The sequence below is a fragment of the Hyperolius riggenbachi genome, chromosome 11 (assembly GCF_040937935.1).
Source record: "Hyperolius riggenbachi isolate aHypRig1 chromosome 11, aHypRig1.pri, whole genome shotgun sequence".
Taxonomy (NCBI): domain Eukaryota; kingdom Metazoa; phylum Chordata; class Amphibia; order Anura; family Hyperoliidae; genus Hyperolius; species Hyperolius riggenbachi.
Genome location: NC_090656.1, coordinates 208,207,419 through 208,233,432, shown reverse-complemented (window position 1 = coordinate 208,233,432; position 26,014 = coordinate 208,207,419). Strand labels below are relative to the sequence as shown.

At 45.0% G+C, this 26,014-nt stretch overlaps 1 protein-coding gene across 3 annotated transcripts in view; it reads right to left on the bottom strand.

Annotated features, from left to right (window-relative positions):
* Nucleotides 1–26,014, bottom strand: part of USH1C (USH1 protein network component harmonin) — a 123,951-nt gene that overhangs the window by 43,155 nt on the left and 54,782 nt on the right. For 2 of the 3 annotated variants that reach the window (XM_068260346.1, XM_068260347.1), the window contains exons 10-15: nucleotides 24,726–24,785; nucleotides 19,272–19,328; nucleotides 18,707–18,849; nucleotides 15,995–16,060; nucleotides 8,972–9,096; nucleotides 3,641–3,693 (exon numbers count right to left, since the gene is read on the bottom strand). In XM_068260346.1, the coding sequence (XP_068116447.1) occupies nucleotides 3,641–3,693; nucleotides 8,972–9,096; nucleotides 15,995–16,060; nucleotides 18,707–18,849; nucleotides 19,272–19,328; nucleotides 24,726–24,785 (504 nt within the window). The remainder of the gene's footprint in view (nucleotides 1–3,640; nucleotides 3,694–8,971; nucleotides 9,097–15,994; nucleotides 16,061–18,706; nucleotides 18,850–19,271; nucleotides 19,329–24,725; nucleotides 24,786–26,014) is intronic. The other variant, XM_068260348.1, reaches the window with a different exon arrangement.

Sequence of the window (26,014 nt, the reverse complement as noted above, 5' to 3'; positions counted from 1 at the left end):
AACAGACTCAAAGCGCCAGAGCTGCAGCCACTAGGGCACGCTCTATAGGCATTAGCAGTGCTAGGGAGTCTTGCCTAAGGTCTCACTGAAAAGGTGCTGGCTTAGTGAACAGGAAGAACCAAGATTCGAACCCTGGTCTCCTGTGTCAGGGGCAGAGCCCTTAACCATTACACTATCCAGCCACTACCATATAAGCCAGGATTTCTCAACACAATTTATTGGTTTGGTATAAAGATGAAGATGTTTATTATCCTATCGTTTTACACCTCAGACACTTCTGAGAATGGAAGATGAAAAGCTGGTGTGATGTGGTGCCAATGCAAAGTTAGAGTCATCAATACAGAATGAAATGAACTGGGGGCATCAGCAAGACAACATAGAAGGCATCATTAACAAAAAAAAAAGTGATGTAAAAGGATTGTCACCAGTGTGCAGGTGGTTGATGATCAAGCAAGGGTTGTCTTGTCACTTGTATATTGGGTGATTATCAATGGCTTTTGGTATAACTGATGATTAACAGGAGGCATGACTGGCACAATGAGCAATGAAGTGATGGTATGACTGGCACTATGAGCAATGAATAAGGAGTATGACTGGTACTATGGGCAGCACAGTTGCATCCATGGGTCAAATCTGGGCCAGGACACTATCTTTATGTACTCTGAATGTTAGACCCATATTTGTGTGGGTTTCCTAGGGGCATTCTGGTTTCCACCCAAACATACAGATGAGTTCCAAAATTGGTGTAAAGGTGCGTACACCTGAACCATTGCTGAATTACTGTGGGACTTAATGCCATGAGCAGAAGCTCTGGGTCGTGTTCTGTACAAATGTGTACAGGGTAGTGATGCCTTCTTTTGCTATGGATGGGGGAAGAGGCAAAGGGAACAGTCCGAACTAGACAGAATGAATAGAACAATGGGCTCATTGGACTGTTGCTTCTAAAGGCTCGTACACACGTCTGATGAAAGGCAACGCCGGGGCGGATCGCTCAGAAACAGCCTTATCAGTCCACCGACAGACTGTACACACGCTATACTGTCTGCTGAAAACCCACCCAGCGGGAGGTGACGACAGACCCGTCGTTGCCTTTCATCAGACGTGTGTACGAGCCTTTACTCAGGAGCTGCCTAAACTATTGTCCGTTATTTACAATGAACTGTCAGTATCTACCAACTCCAAGTTAGAAAAATACTTTGAAAAATGGAAGACTGATGTCCCAGATCTGGACAGAGAGGTATGGAATCAAATTCTTGAGGAATCTCATACAACTGTAGTTTCTGCCAAGGACCACCTCACAGAGATGCATTCTTATTACACAGAAGATACTACACACCTGAAAATGCATACAATAGGTAAACAAAACTCTAATATGAGTTTTAGATTGGGCAGAGAAGATATAGGCACTTTTGTGCATAATTTTTGGAAATTTAACAGAATACACCCTTTTTGGTGTGAGGTTCTGGAGGTAATCAATGGATTACTTGGAATTTACTTTTCGTTGGATCCTGGGCTGATGCCATTGACCAGAATTGAGGAATCTCAACTCACATCACGTAAGCAACTGCTGGTTAGGATGCCCAGCTTTTATGCCCGAAAAAAAAATCTGAAATGCTGACATGGACTTACCCTTTCAACTCTGGGGACACGGGCAAAGGCGATAAACAGTGCTCTCCCCTACATAAAACAACATATTTGAATAGGAATAGCACCCCAAAAGTTAATAAGAGCTAGTCTGCCTAGACCCTAAAGTCCCAATTTTCTTCTGTTGGTAATATGCAGTGCTACTGTTTACTAACTGTTATTCTGGACTTGGCATACCTGTGCTTCTGTATGTTATGTTGTGACCTTTATGACTAAAAATAAAATATACCTTTAAAAAACAAACAAACAATGGGCTTAGCCTAGTCTGGATATCTTACATCGGAGGATGACCAGGGACTGCCATACAAAAACTTGATTCTCCGCAGAGGTACCTCAGCCGAAACCCAACTGGCGTGTGTACAAGGCTTTAGACTAAGATATGGATATAGAACTATGGTTGGAACTAGATTGTGAGTCCCTGTAAGAGACAGCTAGTACCAAAACTACAGTATATACTGGGTAAAGTTTTGCTGAAGATGTCAGCACTATATAAACACTAAATATATAGTAAAAAAATCCATAAGTAGTGAACAAAAGACATGACCAATGGGAAATGGACGGAAGATGGGACTAGTGCAATGAGCAATGGACAGAGGTCATGACTCATACAATGGCCAATGAATAGTATGCTGGATTAGTAGAATGGCAAATAAATAGGAGGAAAACAATAGAACATAACAATGGGCAGTAGAGAAAGACAAGAGCAATAAACATGAATGCAGGCCATAGACAATGTACACAATTGCAGCTGGTACAATAGTCTATGTACAGATGACACAATTGGTACAGCACACAGTGGACACAGGCATTACTAGTCCAATGAGCAATTGACATAGGACATGATCAGTGCTACCCAAAGGACAGGAGATAACTGCAACAGGTTAGAGATTAGTACAACAGGCAATGGACAGAGGACATGACTAGTACAACAGGCAATGGACAAAGGACATGCCTGGTACATCAGGTAGTGGACAAAGGACATGACTGGTACAGAAGGCAATGGACAAAGGACATGACTGGTACAACAGGCAATGGGCAGGGAACATGACTGATACAGCAGATGATGGACAGAGGACATGACTGGTACAGCAGGTTATAGACAGAGGACATGACTGGTACAAGTCAATTGGTAGAGAACATGATTGGTACAGCAGGTGATGGGCAGAGGACATGACTGGTACAACAGGCAATGGGCAGACATGACTGGTACAATAGACAATGGACAGAGGACATGACTGGTACAGCAGGTGATGGGCAGAAGACATGACTGGTACAACAGGCAATGGGCAGAGAACATGACCGGTACAGCAGGTGATGGGCAGAGGATATAACTGGTATAACAGGCAATGGGCAGAGAACATGACTGGTACAGCACGTGATGGACAGAGGACATGACTGGTACAACAGGCAATGGGCAGAGAACATGACCGGTACAGCAGGTGATGGGCAGAGGATATAACTGGTATAACAGGCAATGGGCAGAGAACATGACTGGTACAGCACGTGATGGACAGAGGACATGACTGGTACAACAGGCAATGGGCAGAGAACATGACCGGTACAGCAGGTGATGGGCAGAAGATATAACTGGTATAACAGGCAATGGGCAGAGAACATGACTGGTACAGCACGTGATGGACAGAGGACATGACTGATACAATAGGCAATGAACAATGATCAGACTAGAGGAAACAGAACACGTAATCACAGAACAGAATCCCCTTGCTACAGAGTATTCTGGGAAACAACAGACATGTCAAGGTTCAAATATTAATTGTAAAAACCTGATATTCGAATGTTGAATATAATGAATCTTTTCCTGAATGCCTTGATGTTGTAATCCAATAAATAACTATATCTCCTAATAAATACATTTACATCACAGTCTTGCGGTAGCGGCTCCTGCATTATTCTGGCTGTCAGGACGAGACAGGAGGACAAGCTGAGAGGACAGTCAGTTCAGAAGGAAGGAGAGAAGAAGAGATCGGAGTCAAACCTGCTTCTCCTGCATTGAGGCCGTCGCTTCGTCCTGCTTCATTGGCTCAGCAGCTGGAGAGAGAGAGAGGAACGAGAGCAACAGACAGTGAGGAAGGGAGAAGGGAGGCAATGGATGGAGGTCCATCAGGAATTAGATGCAGTCTAATCAGAGAGGGATTGAATCCTGCCACACACTGCATAGATCTGTTGGACCTCAACGTTGCACTGTTTCACCCAGTGCTAAGCCATAAGCCACCAATCTACCGCCACTTCTCCTTCCCCGAACGTCTAGGGTTTCCATCTGAATAGAATATCAGGGCCACGGGTGATAGACTAGTAAAATTATCAGGGCAGATTTTATATACTGTGGAGACTAAAGTTGGCCATACATCACTTCGTCATGAGGCTCTGTTCCCACTTGAGCAGATGTAAAACGGGCACGGCTCCGTCCATTTTGCATCTGCTCTGCGCCGTTCGCCAGTCTGAAGCGATTGCCACTCATGTGTCCCACTGCTGATCCCCGCCACTCAGTCCCTCTGTACTCAGCCCGGAGGCCCGCAGGAGCAGGGGGCCCTCCGTGGGATGCAATAGACCAATTCTCCCTAGCAACAGGGACAATTTTCATTGGTTCAACATGAACCAATGAGAATTCTCCCTGTTGCTGAGGATTCCCATTGGTGTTTTGCAGCCCAAAGAGATCTCCATGTTTCGGGACACGTGGGACATGTGGACTGTAGCCCCGTGGCAGATGTGCTCCCCCAGAGGCTATATGGGGAAACGCATCAGCCTGGCCCAGGATTATTGTGAACTGCACAGAAGTGCGGTCTGCTTTCTGCAGCGGATCTGTTGCAGAGTGACAAGTGTGAAGGGCTCCGATGCATAAAATAGGAGCCACTAACCGTCAGCTTTACAATGAGCTGAGAATGGACAAAAAAATGTTCATTCTCTGCTGAAGTGGAAACACAGCCTAAATGTGGCCACACACAATACAATAAAATGATCCGATTTTATGTCAATTCGAAAAATATGATCGGATCTCCTGAAAAAAATCAAAAGCTTTTTTTTTTTTCATTTGACTGAAAAATTCTGATCGGATTTCCCGTTTTTTCTGTTTTTATCGATCCGGAATGCTGGATTTTTTTTTTCAATTTTCTAAAGATTGTATGGTGTGTGTTAGATTGTCAATTTATTAATATGCACACCCTAGCAATTTTCCCAGAGTTTCCAATCATTTTTATCGTAATTGGGGAAAAATGAAACATGTGTGTGGTACATTGGTCATATTTTTGAAATGTTACAATCAGTTAGAAAAATTGATTGCAGTTCTTAAATTGAACAGATATTTAAAACATTGTATGGTGTGTGGCCACCTTTGGATTTCACCCAAATCAATCGCATTGCAAAATTATTGCATTGTGAAGGAAGAAAGATTTGATTGTTGTGAGGAAGGCTTCAGGGCGCCCAAGTTAGTCCAGTAAGTGCCAGGACCGGCAAGTAGGAACACAGCCTGAAGGTGGCCACACTATACAATGTTTTTAAATATCTGTTCCGTCAAAAAGTTGTAGCCGGCACCATCTATATATAAAGCTCTTTTATTGATAAAAAAGACACATGACAGTAACAGCAACGTTTCGGAGGGGAACCTCCTTTCTCAAGCTCTATAGGGTCTATACAAAACATACGTTTTACATTTCCTTTTATAGCTACGGTAACAACATGGAGACCTAACCAATCACATGTCTGAACCACCTTGTGGCGACCAATCCCCGTCCATCTTACCCTACGGACTTGATGGGGAACTTCTTACCGAGAACGGACATATACGCATGTCCGTTCTTGGTAAGAAGTTCCCCATCAAGTCCGCAGGGTAAGATGGACGGGGATTGGTCGCTACAAGGTGGCTCAGACGTGATTGGTTAGGTCTTCATGTTGTTAGCTATAAAAGGAAATGTAAAACGTATGTTTTGTATAGACACTGATAGAGCTTGAGAAAGGAGGGTCCCCTCCGAAACGTTGCTGTTACTGTCACGTGTCTTTTTTATCAATAAAAGAGCTTATATAAAGATGGTGCCGGCTACAACTTTTGACGTTACATTGGAAATGGGAGTGCAATATTTCCATTAGCCTGGCACATCGGATTTGAGGATTGCTGTCTACATACGACTGTTTAAATATCTGTTCAATTCAAGAATAGCAATACATTTTTCTGACTGATTTTAACATTTCAAAAATATGACCAATGCACCACACACCTATGTTACATTTTTCCCCAATTATGATAAAAATGATTAGAAACACAATCTAACACACACCATACAATCTTTAGAAAAATTGAAGAAAAATTTCCTGGACTGATAAAAATCGCAAAAAACTGGAAATCCCGGAAAAAATAAAAGCTTTCAATTATTTTTTTTGCCGTGCTGTAAAATCGGATCATTGTATTGTATCCACCTTTAGATAGACTCTCCCTGATCAAATCTGATCAGAGAGGGATCTATTGCCTGCCTGCCCACACACTGCAAATTGATTTCCAATAGATTTCAGCATGAAATCTACTGGAACTCGTCGCTGCCCCCCACTCCCCCCCCACCCACACACACTTTGCGTGTAATTTTGAAGGCTCACGCGCCACGAATCCTAGCCTCATCATGTGTCTGGCATGACCACTTGCGCCTATACCACATGACGCCAGGTGCATGTAGTAACGACTGATACCAGCCCTCACTGTGACGTTGGACACTGGAGGAGAGCATGATTCGTGCCGTAGTGACAGGTGACATTGCAAAGCTGCACACAGGCATGAGGAGGGACACACATACACTTGGGGGGGAAAGCAGTCGGGGTCTGTCAGTCGTCAGGCGGTTGAACGTCCTTAACCCAGCGCACCTGATCGAGCTTTAGCAACCGAGATTTCCCATCATGGCTAAATGATCCTTTCGACCGATTTCGGCTGGAAATCGATTGAAAGATTGAAAAGGTGACCATGTTGCTGCACCGATTCTCTTCCGATTTAGCCCACAATTTGCAAAAATTTATGAGCACCCCATCATGGCAGGTTTTATAAACTGGTGAGGCTAACAGGGCCATTGTTCTTCAGACTGGTAATTATTGTCAGAATGGTGTAAATATCTGGGCCACTGTTGCTTCCTCTGGTGGAAATAACGACAAATTATGGCCCCAGGCTGTCTTCCTCGTCCCACAAGCCCTCTATAAACATTGAGAGGAAAGTGACGTGACGTGGACGATTCCCTGGATTAATTAGCAGATGTTCAGTAGCTGAACTCTAAACTTCTCAGATAAAACTCTCCAGCGGGAATAAACAGTCGTGGCTGCCCCAAAAACTCTTTAATAAGTCTCCGAAGGGGGAAAGAAGTGACATTCATCCTCGTGTCCTCTGCTTTCCCATGACATGTCTGTACTTTGTTCTGTCCCCAAGGGCCACACGCTGAAGTCACAGCGAGCGGAAAACACGTGGGACACGATGCTTGGACTCGCTCACCGGGTGTTAAAGGACAAAACTGCTGTTTACACAATCTAAGTCACGGGAGAGTTTTCTGATCAAGCAACAGCTGCTAATGAACTACAAATACCATCAGTACTGGTGGACGGGAGATCCAACAGAAATGATGCACAGCTATGAGAGAGGCTCCGAGCCAGAAGATCCAGTCTACTCCTTAAAGTTCTACATGCTGCTATTGTCCTCTTATCTTCTTCTCTCCATGGCATAATATACAGTACAGCACATGCTGCTCCTCCGCTCTTTATAGTAAAGTGTTACTGGTCCCTCAACAGCAGAGTGAAGTGAGTAGAGGGAACACATAAGGTTCATACTCACCTACCAACTACTGTATCTGTCCAACTATCTGCCAAACTGTCTGTTAAGCCCCATTCACATACTCAACCATGGTCTTTTATGCAGCACAATTGTCAAACAGCTTTTGCTGTGAAAAAGCTGATAAGATTGATAAAAAGTCAATCCAAAAGTTGGATTGACTTCTTATGAGTCTTATCAGCTGTTTGAACAATAGCAAAAGACTTTTAGTTGTTTCAACTTGTTTCACAACAATGTTGTATGGGGCTTAAAGGATACCCGAAGTGACATGTGACATGATGAGATAGACATGTGAGGGTCACAATGTAGTCACTTCCTGTCCGAGTCAGCCACTTACCGGTACATACCTGATATTTAACTCTTTCAGGCAGAGAAAGAAAAAAAAAGGAACACAGCATAGTTATGTGTGTGCTAGGCGCTATACATACACATGTCTATCTCATCATGTCACATGTCACTTCGGGTATCCTTTAACAGACAAGTTTGGCAGATAGTTGGTAGGTGTGTATGAACCTTTAGGCCTTGTTCAGAGTATAAATTGCCAGTGCTATCGCAAGAGCTGAGCGATTTATAGAGTGGTTTTGTCAGCACTTTTCTAAGCACTTTTGTGTAGCAATGTGAACTCTTTGCCCCGGAAATGAATAAATACAATGTATTTATTCATGAAAGTGCTTGGGAAATTGCAATTCAAAGCGCGGGAATTGCAAACGCTCAGAAAGTGGTGCAGGAGCCGCGTTTGTGATTGGATAGAAAGCTCATCACTTATGTGAGAACACTCACATAAGCCAACATAGCACTAGCGCTTTTAAGGCGATTTTTAAAATCCCCACAGCTAAAAAAGCAGGGGACTGTGCACAAAGCAGATGGTTTCGGCCCACGCCGCTCAGCCCCAAGTGCCGAAACTAGGCGCCGCCATAGCATTAATGTGAGCTGTCATCTGCAGGCCAATTCCCGATCAATTTCAGCATGAAATGTTTTGGGAATCAGCCTCATGACGCCACCTCGTCACCCACTGCAGCGTCCTCCCCAATGTAGATGTACCTCCTTGGTACCCCAGCATTAATATTTTACATGTCTGCACTCTTCTTCCACGTTCGCACCACCCACGTGGTTACCGTAGTACTGCACGAGGTCACACGTGCCCCACCTGCAAAGTACCGGCAACCACGTGGGGTGAGAATCTGGAAGAAGAATGCGGAGTGTGGGGTACATCTACACTTGGGGGGGGGATGCGGCCGGGGGTTTCCATCACGTTCAAGATTGCCGAACGCCGTTACTGCCGCTTACCTGATCGAGCATGTCGGCCCGAGACTTTGCAGCATGTCCAATTAATACATATGATTTCGGACATGCTTTTGGCAGCACCAATTCGATAAAAATTATCGAATCAGATGGTCGATCGGCCGCCATATCTACAAATGTATGGCCACCTTTACTGTCATGTCTGCCGAATGGGTGCACAGATGAGAGACAAGCTTTCTGCCTAGCAGAGGAGCTGGGTGTGTGGGGGAGACTCACTCTTGTGTTTCCCAGGTGGGCTTCGCTGTGGTGTTTGGGGGGCAGCCTTCAGAGTCTTTGGCTTCTCCTTGGGAACCCAGTCTTCCTCCCATTCCTTCTTAATCTTCTCTTCCTGAACAGCGATCCTGGGGGAGACAAGAGTTACAGTATTAGGCACTGCAGAGACCTCATTTCTTTATATAGGACATACAGAGCAGATACAAATCCAATAACGTCTGTGATAGGTCTGACATCATCCTACAGACAGCTGTTGGTGAGACATTTCAAGTGTGTTTGAAATCTCTGATACCGATCCATTTCACATTTTCTCCTAGGAGATCATTTTAATCTTCTGTTAAAAAAACCTCAGCATTTAGAAAAAGTACCAAACGTAGGAGACAAGACAAGACCAGACAAATAACATTTATATTGCGCTTTTCTCCTTGCGGACTCAAAGCGCCAGAGCAGAGCAGCAGCCACTAGGGCGCGCTCTATTGGCAGTAGCAGTGTAAGGGAGACTTGCCAAAGGTCTCCTACTGAATTAGTGCTGGCTTACTGAACAGGCAGAGCCGAGATTCGAACCCTGGTCTCCTGAAAAGGTGCTGCCAAAATTGTTCTAGGCATTTTCTTGGTTGCTGGTGGCTTAGAATGCATTTTATTGATAAGTTGTGAAATACCATCTAGGAGAAAACTTAGGAAAAAAAAGCAAATTGGAATGGTGTCTTTGTCTTCTGTACTGTGAGAGAGAGGGGGCATTTTCTCTGAATATGTTGAGAGCAGGGTGGGTGGATATGTCATTTGTTGCCTGATTTTGCTGTTCTTGATGATAAATCCTTTTAGAGGTCAGGTGATCGACTCACTTGGGGCTATGATCATTTGTCCCACAATTTTATAATAACTTCCTTATCTGCTGAAGCTAGCGACTAGTCATTAGATTTACATTTACTGTGCACGCCCAGTTTTAAATTAAAAGGAACCTGAGATGAGAGATCTATGGAGGCTACCATAGTTACTTCCTTTTAAATAATACCAGTTGCCTGGCATTCTGATGATCTTTCATGTATCAGTACTGTTTGAATCAGGGCGTAACTATAAATCACTGGGCCCACCTGCGAAACTTTGGATGGGGCCCCCTTCTCCCCCCTTAGTGCACAGGTAAACCGAGAACCAATGTTATTCTATTGGCTAGTGCACAGTTGAATGTGTTTTCCCCATGCAGATAAAAACAGACAGCAGTGAAGCACTGCACACATTTTCTCTATCAATTACATTAGCTTCTGTGATAAAACGTGGATGTTTTCACACATACAGACACACATGATGTGCAGAAAGCACATACAGAATACTAACAGACGAGTGTGCTCCCAGCCTCAGTTTATCACACTCACTCTGTCCATCTCTGATGAAGCAAAACTCCACCTCTGGAGATTCTTCCAGCATCACTACAGTACTGAGCACTTGGGGAGGGGTAGCGAGCTTGGGAGCAGAACTGGCTCTACAGACTTCTCCAGCATCACTACAGCACACAGCACTTGGGGAGGAGGTAGAGAGGTTGGGGCTGGGCACTGTACACAAGACCCTGCTGCACACTCAATAGGAATGGTCTACAAATCTTTGTCTACATATCTTTGTAAGTTTCCTCATCAGTGGCTGAGCAGATGCAGTCTTTAGAACAATTGTGTAGAGAGCAGAAACTTTTTCTTTCTCTTGCTCTTAGTTGTCAGTCTCCTATGACAAGGAAAATAAACTTCTCCAACCCCACGAGCCCCCTGCGGCTTCTGAGCCCCCATGCGGTTGCATCCCTTGCAGGATCTATTGTTATGTCCCTGGTCTGAATCACACCAGAAACAAGCATGTGGTTAATCTTGTCAGATTTTTATTAGAAACATCCGATCTGCATGCTTGTTCAGGGGCTATGCCTAAAAGCGTTAGAGGCAGAGGATCAGCAGGACCGCCAGGCAATGTGCATTGTTTAAAAGGTAATAAGTATGTCAGCCTCCACATACGTTTCATGTCAGGTTCCCTTTAAAGTAGACCGGAACTCTTGCACAGGACAGAAGGAAAACACAGAGAAATGCACCCTGTATGTATTTAGAGAGTTTAGCCTGCCTAATTCCCCCTCATCTGTGACTAATCACAAGTTGTAATTTGATCTTTGTAATTTGATTTGCCACGGCAGATAAGCTCATTTGAAAGCACACAATATGTCTGCTTCCATGAAAGCAGGAAGTAGAAACAGTGCAGATTTATTGCAGGATTTCTATCAGCGGTAACAAAGAAATGTTTTTCTTTAAATGGTATTATGCTGTTGCTTAACTTTTGAAGCAGAGAGGAAGTTCTGAGTTCAGGTTCGTTTTAACATTCAGCTCTGTGACTAAGCTTTTTTGTTATCAGTGGCTATTCCCTAGGCTTTATCGCTGAACAATGTCACCACCCTAAGGTTATTATAGGGAATTACAGGAGGACATTCTGCCACAGACTTGCACCATTGTGTGAGATGAGTGAACAGGGATATTGGGTTGTTGAGATCACAGAACTGGATCTGGAGCTGTAAATGTACAAATAAGAGTTACAAGCTTCTCAATGAAGCTGTATTAACAAAAAGTGGACACAAGACTATCAATAACCTGCCGCATCCAAACCTGTTATCAGAAGTTGATTTTTTACAGTAAAATGGTAACGTAGCCCTCTGTGTCGGAATTATGCTACAGAGGATGTCAATCAGTGGGTAATTCATGGCACATTTGGTGGTTGTGCCCAAAGCCCAGGTGTTCTGGGATTTTATATGGCATAGAATTGGTTTAATGTGTAATTTACATATGCCTATGGACCAATCTGTCATCTTTTTAGGTAATAAACTTCCAGGAGTGAAATATCCCACCCACAGATTCATACAGCACTATATGGCCACGGCTTAGAAACACCTGGCAGGGAATTGGAAGCTTCCAGCAACACGGTGGCGTAGTGGTTAGCGCTCTCGCCTTGCAGCGCTGGGTCCCCGGCTCGAATCCCAGCCAGATCAACATCTGCAAGGAGTTTGTATGTTCTCCCCGTGTCTGTGTGGGTTTCATCCGGGCACTTCGGTTTCCTCCCACACCCCAAAAACATACAGATAAGTTAATTGGCTTCTTCCCAAAATTGGCCCTAGACTACAATACATACACTACACAATGCATACATAGACATAGGAGAATGGTAGGGACTAGATTGTGAGCCCCTCCGAGGGACAGTTAGTGACAAGACAACATACTCTGTACAGTGCTGTGTAATATGTCGGCGCTTTGCTCAGGAATCATTATAGCGGAGTCATTATAGCAGAGCCAGAAGGGGGCAGGCTTGGGCTTGAAAAGATATAAGAGAAGACAGACTCAGCTATAATGATTCCTGAGCAAAGCCAGACTGAATGCTCAGTTGGGGATTTTATCAGGGCTGGTAACAAGCAGGCTGAGCAGTGAAGGATGAAGCAGAGAGCAGGGTAGGTGTTTTCTCTAAAGTTTCCACTGACATATATGGTAAAATACATGAGGGTGCTTCGTCTCTGGTTCACTTTAAATGCCCTAACTTGAGGTGATGTGCCTGGATATATGTTTTTTTTTCTTGACCCTTTTGGCCAGGGTTTAATCGGATTGCACTCCCTATTTCCCGTCTGTTAGCATTGTCAGGACAGTAACCTCCCTGGCGGTAATCCCGACCTGAGCTCGCGAACAGTAACAGCTTTGCCGTACTTAGCACCCTAGTTTGCATGTGCAAAGCTTTTAGGCATGCTAACTGTGTTAGCACCCTTTAGTGAATCAAGCCCCTTACCTCTATACATTTTCCCTATTCACTATTCCATCCCTTCTCTTGCCTTTCTTCCCCCTATTGCGTTATAAAAGTATATTACAGTATAATGCAATGTCAAGGTAGTGTTGTGTTATATGTGTTGCTATCTTGTGCCTGCCCCCTGCATGTGCATGTATGGGGGGTGGGGTGGGAAATAGACACGCGTGCCATTTTTCATTGTTTCTTCAATAAACACAATTGAAACTAAAATGGTAAGGCGACATAATCCACACTGTGCATCGTGCATCCTTGCAGCAGGACATGACATCAGACAGTCTGTGCATCATGTATCCTTGCAGCAGGATATGACATCAGCCACACTGCGCATCATGCATCCTTGCAGCAGGATATGACATCAGCCAGTCTGTGCATCATATATCACTGCAGCAGGATATGACATCAGCCAGTCTGTGCATCATATATCACTGCAGCAGGATATGACATCAGCCAGTCTGTGCATCATGCATCCTTACAGCAGGATATGACATCAGACAGAATGTGCATCATGTATCCTTGCAGCAGGACATGACATCAGCCAGTCTGTGCATCATGCATCTTTACAGCAGGATATGACATCAGACAGAATGTGCATCATGTATCCTTGCAGCAGGACATGACATCAGCCAGTCTGTGCATCATATATCACTGCAGCAGGATATGACATCAGCCAGTCTGTGCATCATATATCACTGCAGCAGGATATGACATCAGCCAGTCTGTGCATCATATATCACTGCAGCAGGATATGACATCAGCCAGTCTGTGCATCATATATCACTGCAGCAGGATATGACATCAGCCAGTCTGTGCATCATATATCACTGCAGCAGGATATGACATCAGCCAGTCTGTGCATCATATATCACTGCAGCAGGATATAACATCAGCCAGTCTGTGCATCATATATCACTGCAGCAGGATATGACATCAGCCAGTCTGTGCATCATATATCACTGCAACAGGATAGGACATCAGCCAGTCTGTGCATCATATATCACTGCAGCAGGATATGACATCAGCCAGTCTGTGCATCATGCATCCTTACAGCAGGACATGACATCAGCCAGTCTGTGCATCATATATCACTGCAGCAGGATATGACATCAGCCAGTCTGTGCATCATATATCACTGCAGCAGGATATGACATCAGCCAGTCCGTGCATCATATATCACTGCAGCAGGATATGACATCAGCCAGTCTGTGCATCATATATCACTGCAGCAGGATATGACATCAGCCAGTCTGTGCATCATATATCACTGCAGCAGGATATGACATCAGCCAGTCTGTGCATCATATATCACTGCAACAGGATATGACATCAGCCAGTCTGTGCATCATATATCACTGCAGCAGAATATAACATCAGCCAGTCTGTGCATCATATATCACTGCAGCAGGATATGACATCAGCCAGTCTGTGCATCATATATCACTGCAACAGGATAGGACATCAGCCAGTCTGTGCATCATATATCACTGCAGCAGGATATGACATCAGCCAGTCTGTGCATCATGCATCCTTACAGCAGGACATGACATCAGCCAGTCTGTGCATCATATATCACTGCAGCAGGACATGACAGCCAGTCTGTACATCATATATCACTGCAGCAGGATATGACATCAGCCAATCTGTGCATCATATATCACTGCAGCAGGATATGACATCAGCCAGTCTGTGCATCATATATCACTGCAGCAGGACATGACAGCCAGTCTGTGCATCATATATCACTGCAGCAGGATATGACATCAGCCAATCTGTGCATCATATATCACTGCAGCAGGATATGACATCAGCCAATCTGTGCATCATATATCACTGCAGCAGGATATGACATCAGCCAATCTGTGCATCATATATCACCGCAGCAGGATATGACATCAGCCAGTCTGTGCATCATATATCACTGCAGCAGGATATGACATCAGCCAGACATCATGTACCGCTAGGGTTGAATATAACTGACTGTATTTGCTGCACTTCTGCAGGACCATGTGAGACTTTATATCATGTACCTCTAGAGGAGTTTAGGACTGACTGTACATGATGCACTTCTGCAGCAGGATATGACATCAGCGAGACTATAAATCACAGATCAGTGCAGCAGTATATGACATCCACCAGACTGTACATCATACATCTCTGCAGATGCACTAGGCACTGCATCATGTATCTCTGCAGCAGGATATAACATCTGACAGACTACACCAGGGGCTTGATTCACTAACCTGTGCTAAGCCGTTTAGTGTGCCTTATCAGAGGTTAGTGTGCCTTATCTGAGGTTAGTGTACCTTATCTGAGTTAGTGTGCCTTATCTGAGGTTAGTGTGCCTTATCTGAGGTTAGTGTGCCTTATCTGAGTTAGTGTGCCTTATCTGAGTTAGTGTGCCTTATCTGAGTTAGTGTGCCTTATCTGTGTTAGTGTACCTTATCTGAGTTAGTGTGCCTTATCTGAACTTAGTGCCCTTTAAGTAGCTTTGTGCACACTAAAAGATGCACAAAGCTTCATCGCGCACTGCACTATAACATCGCACCTGCTATACTGTACATGATGTGACCTAAACGGCGCATCAGTGCACCATTATCGTCGCATCCTATGCGACCTTATGGTCGCATTATATACAGTATAGCGGGTGCAACGTAATCGTCACACCGTGCGCAAAGATTAACGCATTACGTTGTGTGTGCTGTGCGCGGTGCAGTGCACGATGTAGCTTTGTGCATCTTTTAGTGTGCACAAAGCTACTTAAGGGGCACTTAGTTCAGATAAGGCACACTAACCTCAGATAAGGCACACTAACTCAGATAAGGCACACTAACCTCAGATAAGGCACACTAACCTCAGATAAGGCACACTAACTCAAATAAGGCACACTAACCTCAGATAAGATTAGCGCTGTAGTTTGTGCCCACTAAGTGATAAGGCGCACTAACCGGCTTAGTGCCGGTTAGTGAATGAAGGCCCATGTATCTCTGCAGCAGGATATGATATCTGACAGACTACATCATGTATCTCTGCAGCAGGAAATTACATCAGACAGACTACATCATGTATCTCTGCAGCAGGAAATGACATCAGCAAGACTGTACACATTGTAACTCTGCAGCAGGATATGACATAAACAAGGAAGTGCAGAGAAGATACTTCAGGAAAATGACCATGTGGCCAATAACACATTTTCCTGGGAGGTTATATAGCAGTAATGTCACGCACTGTTCTATCTCTTTGCGGTATCGCTCATCTTCCTCTGCCACCTTTTGGGAAATCTCCATTTTCCTCCTGCAGATGAGAAGAGAAGCAGAGATGAGACAAGGGAGAGGGCCAGCAAATATTCCAGAGAAGCTGAAGAGTTTGTCTCTGAATGGATAAAAGTCATTAAGTTCTGCTCCGGGGAACATTTATCAGACCACAGGGTGAGAATAAATGATAACGAACGGTAGCTACTGCTACAGATTTGTAGGTTAGGTCCAGGAACAGAGATGTAGGGATGAGGAGGAGGAAAGTGGAGGAGAGGTAATGTATTATAGGGAGGGGTAAGTGAGGAAATGATGTGAAGATATTTGAGGGATGAGAGATGGGGATATTATAGATTGCAAAGGGAAATGTAATGCCAGGAATGGCATTATAGGGTAAGGGAGATTAATAGGAAATTAATAGGCCTAGGGATGGAAGTAATATAGCGAAGAAGAGGAGAGGTGATAGGCCGGAATGAAAAGAGATATGGTTTAGGAACAAGGATATCATAGCAAGGCGGAGAGACATGATGGGATAGGAAAGGGGATTGTAATGATCTCAAGTGCAGCAAGTGCAGAGCATAAGAATCGCATTGGAGGGTGGTTGTCACTGATATGGATATACTGAGAAAAGACCAGGATGATGTTTAAGCTTTATTTGTGAGAATGCAATATATATACAAGTGGACAATGCAATACTGGCAACTGAAAAACACAGGTGAACTGTACAAGAATTTGTATGCAAAAGGGTATTCAGGAACTAATAATCCCAAACCAAATGTATATAGAAGTGCTCCCTGCATATACTGGGATATGCAGAGCAACCAGTGTGCACACAATCCCTGAACCCGCTTAGCAAGTATGTACAAGACCTCAATACAAATATATACAAATAAGCAAGAATGTACAAAACCTATTTACAAATATACACATGCAGCATATAACCAGGCAATATAAACAGACAAGCAGCAGGCAGCAGGAAAAATCAGACAGGCAGGGGTCAATATCAGAGAACAGATGCAGTACAAATAATCGCAAGGCAAAGGATTGTCAAAGGATAAGCAAAGGTCATACACGGTAAAGCAGGCAAGATCAAGATACAAGATAGGTAACTAGGATTCATAGGGAACAGGATAGGCTAGCACACAGGCTAAGCACCAACGATGAACTAGCAAAGTCTGATTCCCAGATGCTGGCTTATATCCTGTACAGAGGAGTCAGGTGATGCAGATTTCCTCTCATTAACAATCTGCCAGTAAAACAGTTCCTGAGGATGTCTGCCCCCTGCTGGTGAACAGGAGGAAGCATAATGAAAAGCCAGAGTTTCTTGAACGAAATGCGAGAATCTCTGCTGGTGACTAAAGGGAGTTACATAGTTACACAGTTCATGTAACAAGTTCATAGCAGTATCACCAGCAGACATGTATCGTGACAGGGATATTATAGGGAGAGGAAGAAAAAGTGATAGACAAGAACAGGGATATTATGGTGAGGAAGTGAAGAGATCTAAGAAGGGGGTTATTTCAGGAACGGGAGGTGCAGGAGAGATCATGAGCCAGGAATAGAGGTAGCAGAATGGAGATGTTACAGGTAGAGAGAGGGGATGAAATGGTCCTGAATGGCAATATTATATAGAGCGAGAGGAGAGCTGATGGAACAAGAATGGGGATATCACTGAAATGGAGAGTTAAAGAGAACCCGAGGTGTGTTTAAAGAATGTTATCTGCATACAAAGGCTGGATCTGCCTATACAGCCCAGCCTCTGTTGCTATCCCAAACCCCACTAAGGTCCCCCTGCACTCTGCAATCCCTCATAAATCTCAGCCGTGCTGTGAGGCTGTGTTTACATCTGTAGTGTCAGTCTCAGCTGCTCCCCCGCCTCCTGCATAGCTCCGGTCCCTGCCCCCGTCCCTTCCCTCCAATCAGCAGGGAGGGAAGGGATGCAGGAGGGGACTGGAGTTCTGCAGGAGGCGGGGAGAGCAGCAGACTGACACTATAGAGATAAACACAGCCAGCTCTGACAAGCTGTTTGTCAGCAGCGTGGCTGTGATTTATGAGGGATTGCAGAGTGCAGGGGGACCTTAGGGGGGTTTGGGATAGCAACAGAGGCTGGGCTGTATAGACAGATCCAGCATCTGTATGCAGATAATATTCTTCAAAACCACCTCGGGTTCTCTTTAAGTGATGGGTTGGGATTGGAGTATTATAGGAGGACAAGAGGTGCACACCTACACATGATTTCAGGGGGCGGTGGAGATATAATGGTCCAGAAATGGAGAGGAGGGGAGGGGGAGCAGAGGTGGTGGGACAGAAGCAGGGTCTCACTTGCATCCTCTCCACCACCTGCTGCTCTAATGGTCCAGAAATGGAGAGGAGGGGAGGAGGAGCAGAGAGGGCGGGACAAAATCGGAGAGTCACATCCTCTCCTTCTCCTGCTGCTCTAATGGTCCAGAAATGGAGAGATGGGGAGGGGGAGCAGAGAGGGTGGGACAAAAACGGGGTCTCACTTACATCCTCTCCTTCTCCTGCTGCTCTAATGGTCCAGAAACTGAGAGGTGGGAAGGGGAGCAGAGGTGGTGGGACGAAAGTGGGGAGTTACATCCCCTCCACCACCTGGTGCTCTAATGGTCAAGAAATGGAGAGGTGGGGAGGGGGAGTAGAGGAGGTGGGACAAGAACGGGGAGTCACTTACATCTTCTCCTTCTCCTGCTGCTCTTTCAGGATTTTGTTGGTCTCTATAGCAAGTTTCTTTTGTCGTAGCAGCTCCTGCCGATCCAACTCGTGTCTGCGCTTCTCAGTCAGCTTCTCGTCCTCCGTCATGAACAGTTCACGACCCTACAGTTGACGGAGACACGTGACACAAATAAAACTGAAGCCCCTGGAGGTGACACAAAGGCATGGGACATTCAGAGAGGCAGACATTTATCAGACTATGGTGCCAGTACCAGTGAACACCAAGTCTTGGTGCAAAATCTGCCTAATATTTGGGGGGAACTTTCTAATTGAGGGGAACTGAGCCTGACATTTGGGGTTCACCTAATATTTAAAAGTCTGTCTAATACTCGCGGGAAACTCTGGATAGTGTTGTGGAAGAATTCTGCCTAACAGGGGTCACTGTGCCTAAAAATTGGCATTCTGCCTAATATTTGGGGTAACGCTGCTTAATAATCGGGAAAAGGGGGGCACTCTGCAAATGATCACCAGTTCTATCATCTGTGATACTCTATAAAGAAGTGTATAAGCACTCCTATACTCACCGCTCCGCTCACAATTGACAGCGTCAAGCTCCGACTGCTCTTTAAAACCCGAACAGCCTGAAAACAGAGAAAATGTGTCTCACTCCAATTGAATAGTCCAGCACAAAAAAAGTAAACCAATACTTCAATTTATTTACTAATGATCTAGTAGATGCAGTAGTGAGCAATGTTGCTATTTTTGCAGATGATACAAAATTGTGCAGAATCATCAACTCCAAGGAAGATAGTGACATAATGCAACAGGATCTGGATAGAATGGCTACCGTATTTTTCGGAATATAAGACGCTCCGGAATATAAGACGCACCTAGGTTTAGAGGGCAAAAATCAGGGAAAAAATATTTATAGTATACACTAAACCTGGTGCGTCCATGTTCTAGGAGTGTCTTATACATGTCCCCTCCTCCATTGTCCTCCTATGTTCACTATGTGACCCCTTCTGGCCCCCTGTGCGGTCCTCCAGTCCCCCTGTGTCCACTACTGCCCCCCTGTGTGGTCCTCCTGACCCCATGTGTCCCCTCATGTCCTGTGTGTGTGTCCCCTTCAGCCCATCTGTGTGGTACTCCAGTCCCTGTGTCCCCTCCTATGTGTGTCTGTGTCCCCTCCTGCTCCCCTATGTTGTCTTCCTCTGTGTCTGTTCTAGCCCCACCCCCCATGTCTCAGCTCCATCCCCCTCCCAGCATGTCTCCACTCCAGCCCCCCCCCCCTCTTCCTCCCTAACCGCATGTCTTCACTCCAGCCCCCTAACTCCCCCTCCCCACATGTCTCTGCTCCAGCCCCCTCCCCCCACATGTCTCCGCTCCCTCGGGTAATAATAAATGCAGAGCGACTCACCTCCCTAAGGATTCCAGCGCTGGGTCGTACTCTCCGCGTCCATCTTGTCAGCGCTACACCTGTAAAAAAATCCTTAGTGGCAGAGCGGCTCACCTTCCTCCAGCGGCGATCTGCAGTCATCTTGCGTACTGCGCGGCTCCCCCTAATGACGGCTCATGTTAATGACACATTGAGTCATGGGGAATGACTCATTGAATTATTAACATGAGCCGTCACTAGGGGGAGCATGGGGAATGACTCATTGAATTATTAACATGAGCCGTCACTAGGGGGAGCAGTGGGGCTCCCCCTAGTGATGGCTCATGTTAATGAATCAATGAGTCATTCCCCATGACTCAATGAGTCATTAACATGAGCCGTCATTAGGGGGAGCCACGCGGTACGCAAGATGACTGCAGATTGCCGCTGGAGGAAGGTGAGCCGCTCTGCCACTAAGGATTTTTTTTACAGGTGTAGCGCTGACAAGATGGACGCGGAGAGTACGACCCAGCGCTGGAATCCTTAGGGAGGTGAGTCGCTCTGCATTTATTATTACCCAAGGGAGCGGGGGCCAGCAGACCACACAGGAGGACAAGGCAGGGATTCCCCGACATAGCGGCGGGTCGGCGGTTCGTATCGGCGGGCGTTTTTAAGTCGGGGATTCCCTGCCTTTGGAATATAAAACCCAGGGACTTTTTCTCCCCATTTTTGGGGGAGAAAAAGTGTGTCTTATATTCCGAAAAATACGGCATATGGGCACATAAATGGCAGATGAAATTCAATGTTGACAAATGTAAAGTCATGCATTTTGGTCATACCAATGGTTTAGCACCATACAAAATAAATGGGATACAGATGCATCAAACTTGGAGAAGGACTTAGGAGTACTCATCGACAACAAGTTAAATAATCGTATTCAATGCCAAGTCACTGCAGCTAAAGCTAATAATATTTTGGGATGCATTAAAAGGGAAATAAAAATTCGAGATGCTAGCATAATATTGCCCCTGTTTAACTCTCAAGTAAGTCCACATTTGGAATATGGAATTCAGTTCTGGGCACCACAATACAGGAAAGATATTGCAGTTTTAGAGCAGGTGCAGAGACGAGCAACAAAATTGATACGTGGGATGAAAGGTCTCACTTACCAAGAAAGGTTAGATAAACTGGGTTTATTTAGTCTAGAGAAAAGACGCCTTAGAGGGGAACTAATTAACATGTATAAATACATCAGAGGGCAATATAAAAGCTTGGCGGATGAGCTTTTCGTCCCTAGGCCTTCACAAAGGACTAGAGGACATGATCTGCGCATGGAGGGAAACGTTTTAGCCATTTATTTAGGAAAGGGTTCTTTACAGTAAGAGTGATTAAGATGTGGAATGCATTGCCACAGGAAGTAGTTATGCCAAATTCTATACCTGCATTTAAAGGGGGCTTAGATGCTTTCCTTGCATTGAAAGACATCCATGGCTACAATTACTGGGTAATGCCTAATGATGTTGATACAGGGATTTTATCTGATTGCCATCTGGAGTCGGGAAGGAATTTTTCCCCTTTTGGGGCTAATTGGACCATGCCTTGTAAGGGTTTTTCACCTTCCTCTGGATCTACAGGGATATGTGAGGGAGCAGGCTGGAGTTGTACTTTATTTTCTAGTTGAACTCGATGGACATACCGTATATTCCGGTGTATAAGACGACTAGGCGTATAAGACGACCCCCAACTTTTCCAGTTAAAATATACATTTTGGGATATACTCGCCCTATAAGTCTACCCCTCTTGACTTTTGTATACTATACTGTATGTACTGGTGCTATACTGTATGTGGTACCCAGTATACAGCAGCCAACCAATCACGGCAAGCGATGTACCTTACCAGCGATTGGCTAGTTGTGGTAAAGCCTGCTTGGATTGGTCAGCTATCCCCGTCTCCAAGACTATCAGAGCGGTAGCACAAACATGCCTCTTTCACCTGACTGGCCAGCCCTGGTGTACTATTACCTCCTTCTCTGCCTCTCAGATCTCACACATGCGCGCCTGTGCCGCTTCACTACAGTCCTCAGGCATGAGATCTGAGAGGCAGAGAAGGGACTGCGCTAAGTCACTTCTTTCCAGGAATCCTGGTGAGTGGATTTTCTTACTATCTATCTATCATACCTGTACAGCACCACCCTTGCTGCATTCATACGGTCGCCGCATACGGTGGGGATGCGGCCACGGATGTTTTTGAGCTCCCCCCACCGTATGCGACAACCGCAGATTCTCCTGTCCGGCTCAGAAGTTTCAGCGCCTCCCCTATAAGACCACACTCGGCGTATAAGATGACCCCCGACTTTTGAGAAGATTTTCCTGGGTTAAAAGTAGTCTTATAAGCCAGAATATACAGTATGTCTTTTTTCAACCCAAATAACTTTGAAATACCGTTATTACCTGTGGGAAAAGTCATTTCAGCCTTATGTATATACACTATACAAAAGTCAGTATAAACATTCGACTATCAACCGATTTTGAAGTATCAGGTAACATTCATAACCGCTGGACCACGTGCGGCCAGCAGGAGTGGATAGTAGAATGTCCGCTCCGATGGTCCGCTGTGGTCCAGCTGGAGCCCAGACAGATGCTCTACCCCCATAGGCCATATGGGGAATGCATCTGCCTGTCCGGGATTATTGCGGACTGCACAGAAGTGCGACCCGCTTACTGCAACGGATCCAATGACTGCAACTGACAAGTGTGAATGGCTCCTATATATAAAATAGGAGCCGTTCACTGACAGTTTGGCTATGAAGTGAAATGGACAAAAAAAATTTCCATTTCACTGTCAAGTGGGAACACAGCCTAACTGTTTGGCACATTCCTCGTCTACCATTAAAAGTAAACCTGCGAGAGATCAATTTTACACGTTTGTCTGCCAATGAAGAGTAACTGATAATCCTCAACGCCCAGCAAACGGGGTTAATGGCAACTTTAACATCTTCACCACAGAACACTAAGCCATACTCTCTGAATGCACTTAAATTGTTCCTGCATGATTTAGTGTATAACATATTTGAGGTCAATAAGGTGGTGGCATCCTCTTCTTTTGCCACACGGAAATATCAGGTGCAGAGCCAGTTTTCCCAAATGCAAACATTAAAGGGAACCAGAGACGAAGCACCCTCATGTATTTACCATATATATCAGTGGAAACATTAGAGAAAACACTTACCCTGCTCTCTCTTTCATTATTTACTGTTCAGATTGCTTCTTATCACCCCTGATAAAATCCCAGACTGAGCATTTAGTCTGGCTTTGTTCAGGAATCTTTATAGCTGAGTCTGTCTTCTGTGCTGTCTTTTCAAGCCCAAGCCTTCCCCCTTGTGACTCTGCTTAGGAATCATTAAAGCGGTGTCATTATAGCAAAGCCTGACTGAATGCTCAGTCGGGGATTTTATCTGGGCTGATAAGAAGCAATCGGAACAGTAAATAATGAAACAGAAAGCAAGGTAGGGGTTTTCTCTAATGTTCCCACTGATATATATGGTAAAATATATGAGGATGCTTAGTCTCTGGTTCACTTTAAGTTCATACTACGGCGATTAGCAGGTGATTACCGCTAATCGCCAAAGCGCTAGTGCTGTGGCAGTGATCTCACTGCGGCTATTGACGCCGAGTGCGGGCATTTTGCGATTAGCGACAATCGCAAAACACGTTTCATGCAGCATTTTGCCGTGATTCTGGAGTGATCGCGGCACAGTGCTTATAAAGCGATGTATGGGTGGCGCGTACATTTAAAAAATGGTGGCAGCGGTGCGGCACGTATGTGCGGAACGACGGATATAAGAAAGATTAAATACAGCAGATTATTGGAATTAGAGATAACTTTAATCAACATATTTTGCTTATGTTTAATAGAAACACCCCACGCTTACATAATTACATAGTTAGTTTGGTTTAAAAAAGATATCTGTCCATCAAGCATAAAATATTATAGATTTTTATACATACAACATTTTTTTTACGACTGCTCGGATTGGGCCTGTGGAGGTTCCAGAACCCACTTCTAAACCTTATAAAAAATACACCCAGGAGGAGAAACTCACTCATAGCTACAGTACACTGAAATATGGTTTCCATAGAAACAGGTAAAGTACGAAAGTATAAGACAAGACGGAAATATTATCAATGCCTCAGGAGCTCCGGAATAAAGTCTATAGGAATCCAGGAATGGTATGTGAGTAGATACAACAGAAACCATGTAATGTACAACCAGGGGCATAACCACAGAGTGCCGGTCCCCCCCACCAAGATCTGTTGCGCCCCCCCCCTTTCCCGGTATTCGGCTAACCCCCCTGTACATAATTAATGCAGAGTGGCTACTGAGCGTTACACATTTCCTGCCACTGGCAGCAGGACAGGTCCTCTCCAGCTCATTGCCGCGCTGTGCAGCCAATCACCATGCGGCTCTCCATACATGTCACATGATCAAGATGATTGCCTGCACCTTGGGGGCAGGTAATGTATAACACTCCGCTGCCACTCTGCATTTATTATGTGCAGGACACACCCCCCCCCCCAGCAGTGGTTGCAGGGGCTATTGTTGCGCCACTGTATACAACAAATGTAACAAATGGTCCCATAAACACCAGTATGGAAATATTACCTCTTTATGGTCCAAATTAGAGAAATCCACACCGTTTACCTCAACAATCTGATCACCGACCTGAAATAGAGAAAAAGCATAGAGCTCAGGACACACTGAAGGGTTGTGTGTGACAGTGGTGGGTGAGAGATCTGCCGCCCATACATAGTGGTGAGAGCAGGGACAAAGCGGTGAACCCCATAAACAGAAATGGCAGCAGAGACAGAGAGGGGTGGCTGAGAGATGACCAGTGCTCTTCGCCCCATACACACAAATGGGAACAGAGACAAAATGACGTGTTAGTGACACTGAGGGGTGCAAGGTCTCCACCCACTCCAGGGCCATTTTTATGCTGGGTACACACTATGAGATGTTATGGTCGATTTACTGTCAGATCGATTATTTCAAACATGTTCGATTTGCTTTCCGATCGATTTCCGAGCATTTTCCGATCGATTTCATATTGAAGTTAACAGAAATCAATCGGAAAATGCTTAGGAATCGATCGGAAATCAAATCGAACATGTTGGAAATAATCAATCTGTCAGTAAATCGACCATAAAATCTCATAGTGTGTACCCAGCATTAGGCATAGATAAACCACAAGTGGCGGATTGGCAGCGGGAGCGGAGCGGAACCAACGAGCCTGACCGGGAGGCACGGGGGAGAGCCCGTTCCTCAACTCTAAGCGCTGTTATTTGATCCCACTTTTGTGAGTAACTTTTTAACAATTAAACGTTATTTTATCCAAACGGAACTGTACTATGTGAGGTTTCTCTCATCCAATGAGGTACATGTGTTTATGAAAATGGTGGCAAGCAGGAAGAAGGAGGGACGGGGCTGATGCACTGATTGACCAGGATTACATCTGAGTTTTCTTTGACCAATCTCGCAGTGGTCAATAGGATTTGGTGAGTGCAATCACTTATACAAGATCTACACTGTGTTTATACAAAGTGGAGCGCTATCTATTATACCAAAGGAAACCAGGCAGATGACTTGGGAGACAGGAGACACCAATGAGCTACTCCTAGACTGTATTTTATGGAATTATTACAGACAACTGCTAGCTCCATTAAGACAGGGATCAATGGCAAGCGGTATTGTCACCATAAAAATCAAATTTTAACAGCAACTGGTCTGAGTGTATTAAAGAGACTCTGAAGCGAGAATAAATCTCGCTTCGGAGCTCATAGTTGCTAAACCGCCGCTATAGCACCGCTAAACGGGGGTCCCTTCACCCCCAAACCCCCCACTGCGACACTTGGTCGCAGACTTGGTCGCTCCTGGAGGCAGGGCTAACGGCTGCA